General features: G+C 32.9%; 2 protein-coding genes and 3 pseudogenes across 4 annotated transcripts; 1 reads left to right on the top strand and 4 right to left on the bottom strand.

Moving 5' to 3' along the window:
- Positions 1–88: 88 nt before the first annotated feature.
- Positions 89–1,774, top strand: LOC111295237 (PRA1 family protein E pseudogene; annotated as a pseudogene). Its single transcript, XR_016327337.1, has one exon. The product of XR_016327337.1 is annotated as a PRA1 family protein E pseudogene (transcript).
- A 1,235-nt stretch (positions 1,775–3,009) lies between these two features.
- On the bottom strand, positions 3,010–4,508 carry LOC111295238 (putative prefoldin subunit 4). Its single transcript, XM_022888641.2, has 3 exons — positions 4,358–4,508; positions 4,151–4,264; positions 3,010–3,501 (listed from the first exon to the last, which is right to left on the bottom strand). Exons 1-3 carry the CDS (start codon positions 4,496–4,498, stop codon positions 3,241–3,243), a joined length of 516 nt encoding a protein of 171 aa, XP_022744376.2. The 5' UTR covers positions 4,499–4,508; the 3' UTR covers positions 3,010–3,240.
- Positions 4,509–5,929: 1,421 nt separating this feature from the next.
- LOC111294224 (hevein-like preproprotein) lies at positions 5,930–6,871 on the bottom strand. The gene is made up of 2 exons (XM_022887459.2): positions 6,429–6,871; positions 5,930–6,280 (listed from the first exon to the last, which is right to left on the bottom strand). Exons 1-2 carry the CDS (start codon positions 6,849–6,851, stop codon positions 6,116–6,118), a joined length of 588 nt encoding a protein of 195 aa, XP_022743194.2. The 5' UTR covers positions 6,852–6,871; the 3' UTR covers positions 5,930–6,115.
- A 1,865-nt stretch (positions 6,872–8,736) lies between these two features.
- LOC111294614 (wound-induced protein WIN2-like) lies at positions 8,737–9,991 on the bottom strand (annotated as a pseudogene). The gene is made up of 3 exons (XR_016327271.1): positions 9,861–9,991; positions 9,330–9,756; positions 8,737–9,143 (listed from the first exon to the last, which is right to left on the bottom strand). The product of XR_016327271.1 is annotated as a wound-induced protein WIN2-like (transcript).
- A 2,163-nt stretch (positions 9,992–12,154) lies between these two features.
- Positions 12,155–13,129, bottom strand: LOC111294299 (pathogenesis-related protein PR-4-like; annotated as a pseudogene).
- Between the last annotated feature and the right edge of the window lie 4,818 nt (positions 13,130–17,947).

The following is a 17,947-nucleotide window of genomic DNA, read 5'->3' as shown; positions in this document are numbered from 1 at the left end:
TTGGGCCCAAAAAAAAAAATACCAGTGTACAACCATTCCAAAAAAAACAAGAATATAAGTCCAATTTTAAAAATTAGAAATTGAAAAAAAAAAAAAAAAAACCTCCAATTTTGCTAGTTACAAAGGTGACCCAAAAAATTTTCAATTTTTAGGGTTTTCTCCTCTTTCGGTCATTCCCGTTACCCCAAATCTTTCAAGATCCAATCTTTCTTCCTTCGAACAAAAAATCGATCTCCAAAAATGCCACCCACAACCACAACTTACGGCACCATCACCGCCAGCCGAACCTGCACTTCTTCACGTGCCAAACACATGCGCCGCCCATGGCCGGAACTTGTCTCCCTCTCCTCCTTCTCCCTCCCCATCTCCTATGGCGATGCCAAAGCCCGAATAAAGCTGAACCTCTCTTACTTCCGCGTAAACTACGTAATCGTAATGCTAACAATCGTCTTCTTAACTCTTCTTTGGCACCCAACTTCAATGATAGTATTTTTGATTACTTTCATTTTCTGGTGGTTTTTTTACCTCTTTAATGACAACCCAGTTGTTGTTTTCAACAAAACGGTGGATGATAATGTTGTCTTGGGGGTTTTGAGTTTTGTTACTGTGGTGTCATTGGTTTTGACTCATGTGGGTGTTAATGTTTTAGTGGGTTTGATTATTGGGGTAGTTGTTGTTGGTGTTCATTCTGCCTTTAGAAGAACTGAAGATTTGGGTTTTGGTGGGGTAGAAGAAGAGGAAAATGGGTTGCTTTCTGTTGTTGGAAGTCAGCCTTTGAGGCCTACTTCTGGATATAATAGGATTTGATTTGTTTTTGGAACTTTTTCGGCGTTGAATTGTTAGGGAAGTTGTGTTTTGGTGGTTGATTTTGAAGTGAGGTTTTGATGGTTTGAGTTTGTGGAAATTGGATTGGAGGAATTGGTTGCTAAATGATCCTTTTATTTTAGTGTTTAGGATTTTGGTTGACGACTGCTTGTGGTTATGATATTTTTGGTTTAAGCTTTGAGGAGGATGGTATTTGAGGCGTTGCTTGTTTCCTTCATGAATTCATCCCTGTGATTGTTGGAGTGTCTTTAGTTTGAAATTGTTGTGAAATTTGGTGGTTTTTGGGGCTTTGATTTGAACTGGTGTTTTGGGGAATCGTCTGATTTTTTTGGTCCTGGTGTTTTTGGTTCAAGATTGTGGAGGTAGGATTGGTGGCCTTGGTGTGATCCTTTTAGTGGTTGGTATTTGAGGCGTTACTTGTTTGAGTTATTTCATTCACGAAATGATCCCCTTGATCATTTTTCATTTGGGGTTGTCACTTTTATTAGGAGAAGAAAGTTGCATTTTTGGGACTTGGATTAGAAGTGGGTATCACAGGTTGTTTTGTATTTCCTCCTCATTGGTTGAAGCCCAAGGTGGCAAGATCTTGTGGCATAATATTGTATTTCATGTACTGTGGAAATAGAGGAGAATGTTGTGGCTCCTCAGTTGATAGGGAGGTTGGATTTTGTTCTTTGGCCACTTAACATGATTAGTAAGTTAAATTTTGTGGCTTTGGATATGGATAGTGACGCTATGTTGCAAAGCAACAAGTATTACACAGGCATTTTCTTATCTGCAGTGTTGGTATGGGAGGTGGGAGGTAATTAGTTTGTTGCCCTGTTATACTGATCCAGGAAGTAACTTTGTTTTAGTCATTCAACTGTAATCACTAATGTGTTGATTTCTGCTGTATCACAATCTCAATGAATCTAATGATCAATCAACTTTATAGTTCTTTCCCTGCGAACTTTGTGTCTTAAAGCATTTCTTATAACGGTTGTTTGATAACCTTGATTGTGGCTGTTTACAATTTGCATTAAGCATGATGTAACAGATAGAGGTTGCTAAACGCTTTAATCCAAGCATTAACCTCAAATTTTGCAGTAGTCATGATTTTATTTTGTGATTCAGCACTATGTTATGATTTGGTTTTCTAGTGTCACTGTCTCTTTGCACTAACATCTGACAGGTAGAGTTTAGTTTCTTCATGGGGTACTAGATTTGCTGCTGTGGCAGCTAGATGTTATCTCTGATTTTACCAATTACTGGTTTAGAAAGTCGCTTGTATCTCTTCGAGCAGCCAGTTTATCATTTGACTATTGGCATTGTCATATTCCGGGTTTGCCTTTGGTATCCTACTACCTGATTAATGATTGCATGTGTTACCTGAATCCTACTTCAAGGCAAGAAACCATCATTGTAGCTAGTAGTGTTTGCTTATGTGAAAGTCAGTTTTCTTTTCTGCTATTGCATTACACATTATAGCTATGGTTGCATGCTCCGATGGATTTCTTTATGAATTGGAAGCTTCAAGGACTTATATTTATGTTATCCTAAATACCCCAACACTTACCAGCATATTTCCAGTTGCAAGGCAAGTCTTATTTAGTTCTTTACCAAAATATGGTGTAGCTATAAGGGCAGTTGGCTTTGCCATCGCTTTTGACAGAATATTATGGCCAATAAACGTTGCAAAGCGCAGTGCAGAACATTCTCTAATTTTATTATTTCAGTTTTCAAATGGCCATCAGCTGAGCTCCTCTGTTTCGGAATTACATTAAACTACTCCAATCGTAATTATATTGACTATTTGTGTCAAGTTATTTTATAGGAAAGTTTAGGGTGAGAGAAGTTTTCCATTATAAGATCAAGGCAGATGGAATGTTTTAAATAAGACTGATATGAAATTTACAGATTGTTTATCACTAGAGATTACAGACAAGGAGACTCAAATTTAAACCCTAAGAAGGAAGGTTTATTGCAGGCAGCAAAACTGGAACTTAAATTTTATAAATGAAATATTCAAATCTTACCACAAACTTTATAAAATCTAACAAAATCTTACCAACCTAATCAACCTTTCAAATAAAATAATCGAATCTTACTAGCATCAATCCATTGGCAACTATTTGTGTCAAGTTAATAACTAATTTAAATCCAGAAAGGTTCAAGGGTAAGATGGTAAAGCAATAATTTCAAAAGTGACAAGAAGGAATCAGTTCAGATTCATTTCATTCTTTGATATGTCCATACTCGAGGTTTACGTCAAAAAGGCTACCCAGGAAGACCTTTAAGGTGATACACCCTAAAATCGAAATAAAAGATGAGCAAATCTCTGAGAAAAAACTTGCTGGATGGCAACAAAAGAGAGTAAATATCAAACACAAGCAAGTAGTATCAAGCTACATGAAAAAAAAATAAAATCCAAAGCTATTAATCCTCTTCTAGATTGATGGAGTCCTTGAACTTCCCATACAAAATCTTCTTCAGCTCAGCCATTTGTGCTAGTACTGATTCTTTCTCCTCCTCCAGTTTTTCCAAGTTCTTGCTGGTTACTTCCTTCATCTCCTCTATCCTGGTCTCCACTTCCTCCTTTGGCACATGAGCAAAGACTTCTCCTATTTGGAACCGAACTACTTCCTCATCAGTTAGAATCAACTCGTTACTAGCATCCTCCAGGTTATCATTTGTTTCCTGGGAAAAAAAAAAAGTCAGAAAATGTAATCCCATAAGATAGTATCCACATTTCAATAGTGGTAAAAACAGCAATTTTTATGGTAGAATGGGGAGTCTCAATAGTTTCTAAAATGAGAAAATGAAGATAACAATTGCAATTTGGTAATATGCAACAAAAATTTAACTATGATTAAGATTAAAGCTCTTCTGCAGGACAAAGACAACTAGTTTTAGACACTAAAGACAAAGTGGGATAATCAATCAGAAGTGTAGCCAGAACAGCAGTTTCAGTTTCTTTTTCCCAATGTATATGTCATCACAGAAGCAAAATGCTATTTGTTTCCATTCTCAATATCCATCTAATTCAGCAAAACCAATCCTGCAGCTCACATATATACAACAAGGAAAAAGGGAAACTGAGAGTAAAGAAGCAAAATTTTCCAAATGAAAAAGAGACGAAACCCCAAAACTCACAAACGCACATAAACAAACGACCTTAAACATCAAGATAGCCAAAACTGAATCTGAGTTTTTTCTCATTCTGAAAACCCATCAGAAAAATAATGTTAAAAAGTCAAAAAAAGAAAAAAAATCCTCAAAATCCAAAATCAAAAGGAAAAAAATAAATATGAACAGAAATTATAGAAAACCCAAACCAAAATAATACCTTAGCAATCTTGATTTCATCTTCAAGCTCATGAAATCGATTGTTTAATCTTCCAAATTTGTTAATGTTCTGTTGATCTTCCCAAGTCACCTCAGTATCAGATCCTCCAGTACCCTTGAAATCATTTCTCATTTTAAAACCCACAAGAAAATTGAATAAATTAATAAACAAAAGATGTAACAAAGAAGAAGGGTTCTTGGAAAATACCTGTTGCATGGTTGGTTCGATTGATTTTACCGAAGAAAGCTGTATGACAACAGAAGCAGCTCTCACTCGGATTGAAGTGAAACTCCTTTTGCGTTTTGTTCTGTCCCTGTTATAAAAAACTAATATAATAAAAATGTACATTTATTAGGTTTTTAATAGTTTAAAATTTTCACAATATTACATTTTAAAAAATTCATAATATTAAAAAATTAATATAATAAAAAAGTACTATTATCATTTTTTTTATCTAATTTGTAAAATTTAAAAATTTTAATATAAATGATTTCGAGTATTATTTGATTTTTTTTATATTGCGAATAGAAGAATTGGAATCAAGTTATTTGAAAATCAATTATTGAATAAAATATTTAATGTAATATTTTTTTAACTTAAATTGTCCACATATTTATTAAAATATATATGATAGATATACGAGTAAAAATTTATTTATATTAATATAAATGTTACATATTTTTATTAATTTTGATTCAAAATAAATTTTGTTTAAATTTTATCGTACTTTTAATTAATGTAATTAAATTTATTATATCATTAATAAAATTTAAATATTAATTTTAATAAAATTAAATTAATATAAATTTTTTATTATAATTTTTTAATCATAATAATAATATATAATTATTATTTTTAATCTCACCATAATAAATCTCATCAACATAAATCTATAAAACTTATCTTTAGTATTTTGATTCAAAGGTATAAAAAATATGAGGGAGCCTAGTTTACCCATTAATTTCCTCTGAATGTTTGGTTTTCATAGGGACTGTTGACTTTGTAGGCAGAAAGTAATGGGTATTAATGGTGATCTACCAACTATTTTATCTTCTCTAACGGATTACTTTCAACCAATTATCACTACAAAGTGGAAGAATATCATGAACTAGTCATGATTATTTTGCTTGGTTTATGGAAATTTTTTTAGTTTTATAAGCGAAGTCAAAAGATTAACACATATTTTTAAAAAATTCAATTATTTAATTATTGTCAAAATTTTTACTATGTTCAATGTACTCAATCTTATGGTAAGATACATGCATCTTGTATTAGAAAATTAAAGCTTGTGGAAAGAAAAAAAAAGCATAGAATTATTGCCTTTTATTATTATTATTATTTTTGGCTAAGTAAGATAGGTGTTTAGGACTCCATTTTTGCACTGGCCAACAATTCTTACCTTACCAATGGATGCAGGGGATTTGGCTGTTTCTGTTTAGAAATTGAAAAATCGTAATTGAATCAATTGACTATTTTACTATTCATTTCAAACAATAAATGAACAATTAATAATTTGCATCTAAAATTATAAAGTGTTAAGTTTTTTAACATTCAGATTATGATTTTTTTTATCATTAATTTCAAATAATAAATGTGCATGTTACTGCATCTATTAAGATAAAATTAATGGAATTAATATCGAATGAGTAATATTTTAGTATGCTTACTTTTATACTTGTATTTGCATATAAAAATATCTAGTGTTAAGCCTTCTTTTATATTCAAATTATGATTTTCTTATAAGGAAAAAGCTAAATTTAATACTAGCCAAAATCACCATTTTCATGCAATTATTCTCACTAAGATTGATTTGGGAGATGTTGATTTGGCATTCCACAATTCTTTATTTTTTTCCCTCATCCAATAAGAACATATATTGATTTATTTCTTGACTTAAGTAGCTTGATTTATGAGAGGAAATTCTCTTATTATTACATCATAGAATATGCTTGGAGTGCTTCAATCTTAACAGTTGACAAACTGGTAATCCACCATAAGGTGGCCTTGCGCGTTGCCTCTTCCATCAGTGTCAATCTGCCGGAACACGGCTACATCTAAATCTAGGCCTCCATTGCTGCACTGATCTACAATTCTGACTGTTGCTTGAGATCTTGTAGCTCTATTTGTCACCTGCTCATCACAACCAACAGATAGCTTTAGTATCCAAACTGCTAAGCCTTTATCAAGCTCTTCAAAAAATTCTTTTCCCCTACATAGTTGTTCCTAATTTCAACAAGAAAATGTAATTCAGCTGATGAAAGTAAAAATCGAAACGTACCCTTAAGCATCTTCCACAAGATGCTTGGCCACGAGGTCCAACTGGTCCGCAGAAGGCGGTCCATCCATACTTCTGGCGCCATTCCAATGGCTTGTTTGCATCCCATGTTGAGCAATAAGCACTTACAGCATTTAGGTCCCATCCATGTTGTGAGGGGTTGTAGAAATGGTAAGTAGCTCTAACATTGGAGGCACTTTCACCACCACCACCACCACCACCACCACCACCACCACTAGGCCAACAGTTACTTTGACAACTTTTAGAAGGTGAACAATAATCATCTGTATTACCGCAGTAACCATACTGGCTGCAACAAAGGTTGTTGGCACAAGTCCGGCCACCGGCTTGCCGCCCACATTGTTGGGCAGCCGCACTAGCTAATAAGCAAAGCAAGAAAATTAGGCAAAGGCTTAGGTTACCCATTTTTTGTGTAATTTTTCATTGCATAAGGCAGCTCAAGGGTGCTTGAATTTATAGGAAGCGGTTGCCAAATGGCATTTATTACATTTGTCCTTGGGTGGAGATTGATTCAAGCTATCTTGGCTCAAAGATTTTTTAGATCAGACCTTGAAAAAAAGAGTTTATATGCGTGTGCGTAACATTACAAGTTTTCCTCAAATGTATAGATAAGCATAATGGATAAAAGAGAGTCAAAATGGGCTGCTGAAAATGTGTCATCATATCACATTTTCTGCCTTTATGGTCATAAAGTCTGGCCGATTGTTAGGGCCTTGGACATAAACGACAGTTCTAAATCTTTTGGATGAACGAGAAAGTTTAGAAAGGTCATTATGAAATTATCAAATCTTTACCTTTCATGTAATTTTAAATTATGAATTCCACGTGAATGAATATTGTAATTGAAAATATAGAGTATAATTTAATTAATTTATTTAATCATTTTTTAAAAAAATTAAATAATTTTAAATTTTAACACTTAAAATTTTTTTATCTCAAGTTACAATCTCTTTTGTATTAAAAAAAAAAAAAATTCTGCAATTATCAAATTTACGTGCATTAGGATTAATCTTCATTATTTAAACAGGTAAATAATGATCTCAACTCATTAACGGGTATAAACCTGTTTTGATGATTGAATTAAAGTTCATTCGATCGATTGAAGGTATCGATCCCAGAATCATACAAAAAGCGTTAGTGCAAAGCACATGAAAATAAGAGACTAACAATAAAAACTTGCCGTGAAAGGAAATGCTGAAGAATTAAACTACTGTTATTGTTTGGCTTCATCTAATGTAGAAAATAAAGTGGTTCAGCCTAATTAATGGATCAGGAAAAGCTTTTCATTACTGTTTTTAAACCTACCATAGAGACTTCTTATGCAATTGGTCAATTTATATTCTGGTCAGAATTTGACAATGTCAATTACCAACCCATGATTCACATTAATGCTGTCAGGATTCTGGCAGAATTTTTCAAATGCGAAATTGATAATCTTTTAATGCGTTTATGCCGAACAAGAACATATTGGTCAAAAGCAATATGCCAATTTACACTAAAATTTCCTCCATGACTATGGCATCTACTGTGGTGTTTATAGCTAATTTCATAAGTTTTCATGTGGCCTTCTTTTGGCTTAAGTGATTAGGATTTGCCATTATCAGTTTGCAGATGGACTACAGCGTTGCTGTCAGGATTCCCTCGTGTATTTTACAAATGCCAATAAGTTAATCACAACAAGACCGCAATTAATTGAGTAAATTTCATCCATAGACCGCAATTAATTGAGAAAATTTTATCCATAGACCATGGTCTTTAACCTTTTATTCTAGTTTCGTTTTCCACTAAACAAATATAGAGTAAATTTAGTCTAAGTTTCATTTGCGTGACAATCTTTTCATTTGTTTTTGTTGTTGGGATGCGAAGAATCGTAGAATCATTCACACAAAGTGGAAATTAAGACTGATGTTGCAGGAATTTTTTACGCTTTTTGATTGATATTTGCCGCCCCTAGTGAAATTTGACTCTTCATTACTCAAATTTTCAGTCACCGATTTGCTCTTCCCCCATTAGCGGCTGAAAAATATGACGAATAGCTTCAGCCTTGATAAAGTTGTAATATGCCTATGGCTTCACCAAAATGTATACTTGGAGTCCATTTAAATGAACAGTAAGATTGATTTTGATGAGATTAAAAACAATATTAAAAATTATTATGATTGTGATTAAAAAAATTTCATAAAAAAATTTGATAGTGAATAAAATTCGTTGGAGTTGACATTTAAATTTAACTTGTGATGTAGTAAATTTATCTGAAATCTAAACCCTTCACTTGTATATCCCAAATAATTTTATGTTAATAATATATTTTTTTATCAAAACATTGATTGAGACTTAAGCACAGTACACAATCCCACTTGAATATTTGATCTTACAAACAGCAAAAACTTTCATCCCACTAACATGTTTATTACATAACACATGGTTCTTCAGATTTATTCATGACAAATTAGTTAAGTGGCAATCAATCGTCTGTAACTCGAGAAGTTACTGGGAATAGACAAGAACTTTATTCCCTTGGCTGGAATCGCCACAATCCACAAATTCATAGTCCAGAGTAAGATGCCCTTGTATATAGCTGTTTCCATCGGTGTTAATTGGCCTAAACGCAGTTTCGACGTCCTACTCCAGGCCACCACTGCCGTATGCATCAACGATTCTCACTATTTACTCAGCTTTCGTGGCTGTGTTGGTTACCTGCAAGTACAGTGACAGAGCCAAGATTAATTAAACTATATATACATGAAATTATGTGTATTGCTCAAAATTGCAATGAATCCCACGAGCTTAAGTCTCTAATTTTCCTTCAAAGCATTCAATTTATTTATTCAATATGGGGATAGATTAATAATCAGTAAGAGCTAGAGAAAATGTATTCCTTACCTTTAAAAACAAGCCACAAGCGTCTTCCCCTTGAGGACCAACGTTTCCACAGAAGCCGGTCCATCCATACTTGCTGCGCCACTCCAAGGGCTAATCGCCATCCACCGCAGCACAGGACACTTTCGCGGCATGATAGTCCCAGTTGTTGTTCGTAACATTGTAGTCAGTCCAATAAGCTGTCACGTTAGACTCACTTGGACCTGCCGGTGGTGGTGGTACGGCATCACAATCCACAAACTCGAAGTCCACAACAAGGTGCCCTTGTATATAGCCGTTCCCATTGCTGTCGATCGGTCTAAAAGCTGTCTCCAGGTCCAACTCTAGGCCACCACTGCCGCATGCATCAACGATTCTCACCGTTTCTTTATCTCCAGTTTCAGTGTTGATCACCTGCACATCATGTATGCATGTATGACGTGATGAGAATTAAGTAATTGTTTTTATATTATAACTCAGAATTTAATTTCATTTTACATTCAATAGATGGACAGAAAAAAAAATACTAATTAAGAACTAGGAAATGTTCCTTACACTAAAGCACAAGCCGCAAGCCTCTTCACCTCGAGGACCAACTGATGCACATTAACCGGTCCATCCATATTTGCTGCGCCAATCCAAGGGCTTATCGCCATCCACAGCGGCTCAGGAAACATGTGCGGCATTATAGTCCTAGTTATTGTTTGTAACATTGTAGTCAGTCCAATAAGCTATCACGCCAGAAGCACTTTGTGCAGCGGCGGATACCGCCACGCAGGCCAACAACACAATGCTTAGTCTCTTCATTTTTTTCTGTGAATACTTCAACTTGTTTGCTTCAGATCGTTTCCAGGGAGCTCAAATTTGTAGGGAAAGATTCCCTGATAAAACTATTGGATTACCCTTATTATAATATATTGTTAATAATTATACATTTAATTATATTTAAATTTATTTATCATCTCTCATGATATAAATATACATATCATAACCTTAAATGAGATATAAAAAAAATATTTATTTTTAATAAATTTTTATCATGATATCAAAGTGGCGGCTTTCCCTTTTTCTTCATCTTCAATTCTAATACAAATATTTGTTTTTTTATATCTAAAAATAATTAATTTTTATTATTTTACTTCAACAACTTTTTTATAATATATTATTTTTTAAATTTTTTAATAAATTCTAACAACTAATCTTCTTTTTTACCTTTTTTTTCTTTTTCAATATTTTTAGTTTATCTTCATTAAATTGAATTCAAAAAATTATTTATTTTGATATGATTAGATAATATTTTTTTATTATTAAGTGATTTAATAAGATATATTGATGACATCATTATACCTCTTTCTAAAATAATAATTAAAGATAATGAACTACATTTAATCTTACATACAAAACATGAATAACGAAAAATCAATTTTTTTTTCTTCTTTGAATACAACGTTATCATCAAATGCACAAGCATAAATCCAAAATTTGTCGTCTTCCCCCCGATAATTTTAGAAACTGTTTTTTCATTATACAAGGCAGCTCATGGGTGCTCGAATTTATAGGAAGCGGTTGCCGAATGGCATTTATTACATTTGTCCTTTTACAGCAATTACCCCAATGTATAGATAAGCGTGATGGATGGAAGCGAGTCAAAATGAGCTGCCGAAAATGTGTCATCATAGAACAGTTTGTGCATGGTCATAAAGTCTGGCCGATAACTAGGGCCTTCGACCCAAACGACAGTTCAAAATCTTTTGGATGAATGAGAAAGTTTAGAAAGGTCAGTATGAAATTATCAAATCTTTACCTTTCATATAATTCTAAATTATGAAATCCACATGAATGAATATTATAATTAAAAATTTAAAATTTAATTCAAATAATTTATATAATCACTTTCAAAAAATAATATAAATATTAAGTAAATTTAAAATTTAAAATTTAACATCCGTAATTATTTTTTTATTTCAAGTTACAATATTTTTTGTAATAAAAAAGTTGAGATGATTAAAATTGTGCAATTATCAAATTTATGTACAGTAAGATTAATCTTCATTGTTTAAACAGGTAAATAATTAGCTTACCTCATTAACAGGTATAAACATGTTTTTGATGATTGAATTAAAAGTTCATTCGGTCGATTGAAGGTATCGATCCCATTATCATGTAAAAAGCATTAGTGCAAAACACATGGAAGTAAGAGACTAAAAATAAAAAGTTGCCGTGAAAGGAAATGCTGAAGAATTAAACTACTGTTGTTGTTTGGCTTCATCTAATGTAGAAAATAAAGTGGTTCAGCCTAATTAAATGGATCAGGAAAAGCTTTTCCTTCTTTGTTTTTAAACCAACCATAGAGACTGCTTAGGCAATTGGTCAATTTATATGGAGGTCAGAATTTGACAATGTCAATTATCAAGCCATATGATTCACATTAAGGCTGTCAGGATTCCGCCACAAAATTTTTCAAATGCGAAATTGATCATCTTTTAAGGCATTCTTGCCAAACAAATTGGTCAAAAGCAATATGCCAATTTGCAATAAAATTTCCTCCCTGACCATGGCATCTACTGTGGTGTTTATAGCCAATTTCATAAGTTTTCATGTGGCCTTCTTTTGGCTTAAGTGAATTATGATTTGCCATTATCAGTTAGCAGATGGACTACAGCGTTGCTGTCAGGATTCCCTCGTGTATTTTACAAATGCCAATAAGTTATTCATAATATATAATTAATTACACTTGCAAAATTATCACAAATTTTTTGACTTTTTATTTCATTGGCTGATTCATAAACAGATTTTCACCTTGACAGTGACTTAGATTCAGTGTTTGGGATTCAAAACATAGGATAAAAAGAAACATATATGTAGACCAGAAGGAAGCTGATGCTCATTTGGTAGTGAGCTTACAAGCAGCAAGTATCGTACGTACGTACTTTGATTATTCCAGTATCAATTTATTTAGGGGTGATTTTCTTACAGATCATTTATTCGTGAGCCAGTGGAAACTGATCTTCTGTAACAACTTAAAAATTATTGGGCATAGGGCAAGTGGTTTAGTCACCACAATCTACAAAGGCATAGTTCACAATAAGGTGCCCTCGTGCATAGCCATTCCCATTAGTGTCGAGTTGTCTAAACACATTGATGTCCAAATCTAGACCTCCGTTGCTGCATTGATCGACGATTCTCACTGTTGCGGAAGTTCCAGTCTCAGTGTTGATCACCTGCACAAACAAGAAAAACAAAATTAATTTTATCATAGCAAAGTATAATGAACTTGCGTGGTCACTGCCTTGAAGTGAATTCTCCAATTTTCTTTGAATATTTCGTTTCTAATAAATAAAAAATAATTAAGCACCTGCCACAAGCAGCTTGCCCTTGATGACCAACTGGACCACAGAAGGCGGTCCATCCATATCTCCGGCGCCATTCCAAAGGCCTATTGGCGTCCCATGTAGCGCAGAAAGCAGTTACAGCAGTCAAGTCCCAGTTATTCTGTTCAGGATTGTAAAAGATGGTAACTAGCTCTCACTTGGAAGCACTTTGGGCAGCAGCAGAAGCCACCACACAAGCTAACAACAGAACGCATAGGCTCAATTTCTCCATTTTTTTCCTTTCTGCGGTTTTTGTTGCCTAAAAATGAGTCCTGGGTGCCTGAATTTATAGGAAAATTTTCCCTGATACGTTTAAGGGATTACCCTTGTCGTTTCAAGACTGAAACTTGACAATTCCAATTCCATATTGATTTTTCCTTTTATCTTTTCAGTTGACTAATATAGATTCTAGATGATCACCATTTTCTGAAAGAAAATTTGTTAAAATTTGAAACTTTATTTGATTACAGAGAATTTTCATATGAAACAATTCTTGAGTGCTAAAAATCAAAATAATATAATTAACAAGACTACAATTAATTGAGTAAATTTCATCCATGGACCATGGTCTTTAACTTTTTGTTCTAGTTCGTTTTCCACTAAAAAAGTATAGCGTAAATTTATTCTAAGTTTCATTTGCTTGACAATCTTTTCATTTGTTTTTGTTGTTGGGATGCGAAGAATCGTAGAATCATTCACACAAAGTGGAAATTAAGACTGCTGTTGGAGGAATTTCTACGTTTTTGATTGATATTTGCCTCCCCTAGTGAAATTTGACTCTTCATTACCTAATTTTTCAGTCACCGATTTGCTCTTCCCCCATTAGGGGCAGAAAAATATGATAAATAGCTTCAGCCTTAGGCTTCACCAAAATGTGTACTTATTGTTGGTGCCGATTTTGGAGCTGAGAGTCAAACTCTTGAAGTCACGATAGAAAAATAGAGCGGTTAAGGGCAAAAGTATAAGGTATTTTTTACGTTTGTATTTTAATACTTAGGTTAGAAGTTGACTGTTAAAGATCAAAATTAGAGTAAAAAATAGAGAAAATATAAAATATAAAATTAGATAGATAAAAATCGAATGACTCCTTTTATAAATGAAAGATAGTAGCTCTATAAAATAGAATAATGATATAATCGAATTGATATAACATTATATATATCAAGTCGATTTGATATGTCAAATTGATTTAAAAATAAAATATATTTCAAATTGTTTACTAACAAAAAAAATGACCAATTTAGCAATTAGACTTAAAAATACCTATAGACATCAAATTTGTCCGGATTTTAATTAAGTTTTAGTTATCGAATTTTAATTCTTGAGCTATCGGGTCAAGACCTGATTTCAATTCAATTAGGCTTCAGGGCCCGATTTTAATTCAATTGGGCTTCAGGCCAGATTTCAATTCGATTGGGCCCAAAATCTGATTTTAATTAGGTTCGAAGCCTATTTTATTTTTTTTAAGCTCAGCCTAGCTTTTATTATTATTATTTTTATTAAATTAAACAAAAATACATAATACAAAAAATATAAAATACCAAAAATATAAAATACAAAAAAATACAAAATACAAAAAAAAAGGGGATGGCATGGTGCCTTCCCCGGCACCATTGCCACCATGTCCTACCCACCATAACCTATCCCTCTCCCATACCCAACAAATTTTTATCCTGGCTATCCTAATCAGTGTGCCCTACTACCCAATAAGAGAAAAAAAAATTAAAGGGGTGCGGAGCTCGTACTTGCAGCACATGTCGAGCCCTGTGGCACAAGGCACGACTGGAGTTCTATAAATAGAGCTCATGGTCGAACCTAACAAAAGAGAGGAGACCTTGCCCAAAAAAAAAGTTTTCAGCCAAAAAAATAAAAAAAATCAATCAACATAGTCCTCCCCGCAAGGAGAAACCTAGCGCCCAGAGCTTCCTACAAACAAAAAAGAGGGAAAGTCAATAAAAAAATCAAAAGTCAAAAATAATAATAAAAAAAAAGTTTGGCCGAAGCTTTGAAAGTCAATCTAGGTCATTTGGGATACTTTCAGGTAAAACCAAGCTCAAATCTGGCAAGAGGGGATTGAGAGAAACATTTTGGTATTTTTGGGTATTTTTTGACGATCGATCAACGACCACCGACGATGGTTGGAGCGGTGACGACGGCGGCTTGACCAACCGACCAATTGACTAGAGAGAGAGGCTGTAAAAGTGTAGAGAGAGAGGGAAAAAAAGAAAATGAGGAAATTTTTTTTTGACTTTTATAGAAAACTCCAAAGCCAAAATGACGCTGTTTTAAACCCAGAAGATCCGCGTGTCAACCTGTGACTCAACCCGGGGTCCGCACACCCGACCCGTTGACCTACATTTGCATCAGCTTCTAATCGGTCCGACTGAACCAGAACCGAATCGCTGAACGCGATCGAATCACTAAACGTGACTGAACCACCAAACCGAATCGCGCATTGATTGGACCGTTGACCGGTCCGATTTAGGTAAAAAAATTTTTTTTTTTGGATTTTTTGATTTTTTTAAAAATATTATTTTTGTTATTTTAAAATTTTTTTTAATATTTATACATGTTAAAATGATTAAATTTACCAGAATAAAATTTTATTGTTTTATAATAATAATTAATAAAAAATATATAGTAAAAATTTGTGATAATTTTGTTTTTTTTATTTAAAATAAAATCTTATAAAATAATAATAAAAAAAATTGATATTTTGAATCTTTTTTAAAAAATATATATTTAGAAAATTGAAAGAGTTCAATTTTCCTTAATACAATCAAAATATAAATATTTAGATTTCTTTGGTAAGTCGGGATAATCTAAATTTTTTTATAATAAAATAATTAATAAATAATAAAAAGTTTTTTTTAAATAATCATAATAAAAAAATAAATTCCTTTAATTAAAAAATATGATTTTATTTAGGATCTTGTCAAAAAGTTGAGACAATCCTAAAACTTGCTCAAAATTTTTTAGGATTTCATCGAAAAGTCGAGATAATCGTAAAATTTGTTTAATATATTTTGGGAACTCACCCAAAAGTCGGAATGTTCCTAATTTTTTAAAAATAAATAAATAAAATATTTTATGACGAGATTTCGAGAATTTTACGAATGATCAATTTTTTCAAAATATTTTTCTAAATATATATATTAAATTCCCCAAAGCGTTGAAAAATTTATAGAATATAAAAAAAATAATAAAATAATAATACTAATTTTACAAAAAATATTTTTAAATAAATTTCAAGAAATTAAATTTAAATAAAAAATCGTATTATTAAAATTAAAAGATTACACATGTTTAATTGGTATTGTTCTTCGAACGAGCGACGTGAGTGTGCTAATACCTTCGTCACTTGTAACCATACTCCCATACCTAACCTTGATTTCGTAGACCTAAACTTCTTGTAGTAATTCTTAATTAATTTTAAGATTTTTACTAAAATATGATATTTTGGGTGGCCAATCACACCTTATAAAAAGATTGGTGGCAACTCTAAAAATTTTCACCAAATCCAACGATCGAGTCCCTCCGGACGAAAAAAATCGTTGAGACAGCTTGGCAACTCCGCTGGTGAACGCTTGAGAGTCAAGCCAAAAAATTATACATGTGTCATTCGAATTTTAATTTTATAGTCTTTTTGATATTTAATTTTAATTTCTTATCTCATCTTAAGATTTTTTTTTCTTTTTTGATATGTTATTATTTTATATTATTGCTAATTATATTGTTAATTTTATTAATAATTGATTACTTTTCCTCACACACGTGTACATTTGCATTCATGCATGAGCTCTATACTCGGGCTCCAAAAAATATTCCTTTTTAGGAGGGAGTAGAATATCTACGCTTTCGTGAGGTTATAATGCCTCCGTTTGGGCTAACGAAATACTTTCACTCAAGTTGAACCCTTTCCGTCAGCAGCCCGTTATAGGTGAGGATCGGGGGCCTTACTAGTCTAGAGTGGACGACAATAAAGATCAATTTGGGAACCTTTTAGCCTATGTTAATTACCAAACCACGTATATAGTGAAACTTAGGAAACCAACCTTAGATAGGGCCAATCCATTTTTGTAAATTATACCCTAAATTAGGACACATGAAGGAATATTTATTTTAATATGATCACTAACCCTATTTTGTTTCGTTTTCCTTTTATTTCATGATCATACATCATCATAAACACTTGCATACAGGATGTGCTTATCAATATGCCAATATTAGTAAGAAGATTTTTAGTCTTGCTTTGAAAACACTATCATAATGTTTTCAGCTTCAAAGCTCACCATGTATGAGCAGACCAATGTGGTGATAACTTTATCATTAGAGGCCCAAAGTAGAATGGAAGATTGTTTGAAAGAATCTGAATAAGAAATTTTGCTCGAAGAAGTCAAATTGGGACTTCAACAAAATGACATCTCTGAGTTGGTCGAGATCTGGCGCTGTGTAACAACTTCTAAGAAGATGGCTTTAAAAAAAAATATAGTCATATTGCTTCGCTGCTTGAGGTATCTACAGAAAATCAGTTGATAAAAGCTTTAATTTAATTTTGGGACCCTGCATACAGATGTTTCATATTCAACGAAATAGATATGACCCTGACAATCGAAAAGTATACTATATTGTTATGGTTGCATCTCCCCAATCCAGATAAAATCTATTGGCGAGGTCAAAAACATGGATCGCGAAAGAAACTTGCCTGTATGATAGAGGTCCCCACTCAGAATGTAAACTCATATATCCAAACAAAAGGCAAGAGTGATTGCATCTTGTGGAAAATCATACATGATCACATCATCAAACACTTAGAGGATGAATGAGGCATGAAAATGATAGCTTTGGCAATTTATGGCTTAATCATTTTTTCGAAGGTCCTGGGGCATATTAAGGTATTAGTGATTGACTTTTTCGAGCAGGTGAACAAAAAAATCAATCATGTTCCTTCTATACTGATAGAAACTTTTAGATCATTGAATCACTGTCAAAGAAGAGGATGCCGCTTTATAATGTGTGTACAGTTACTCTATATTTGGGTAAAAAGTCATTTTCAACATCCTGTAGGTAATTTCATCCTATTTATAGTAATAAAAGTAGGCCAATTGAAGAATGCTACAATGTAGAATGGCCAGAATCAAAGATCAAGGAATAATGGGTATTGACTTTGCAAAATCTCACTAGTGCTCAAGTTATATGGAAAGGTCCATGGATGCCACGAGAAACCATGTTATATAGGTATGGTGACAAGCCATGGGTTCCACTCTTAGG

The sequence above is a fragment of the Durio zibethinus genome, chromosome 14 (assembly GCF_047325235.1).
Source record: "Durio zibethinus cultivar Kanyao isolate XHJ-2024 chromosome 14, ASM4732523v1, whole genome shotgun sequence".
In the NCBI taxonomy this organism is placed as follows: domain Eukaryota; kingdom Viridiplantae; phylum Streptophyta; class Magnoliopsida; order Malvales; family Malvaceae; genus Durio; species Durio zibethinus.
The sequence above is the reverse complement of the archived record's forward strand: the minus strand, read 5'-3'. Positions and strand labels throughout refer to the sequence as shown.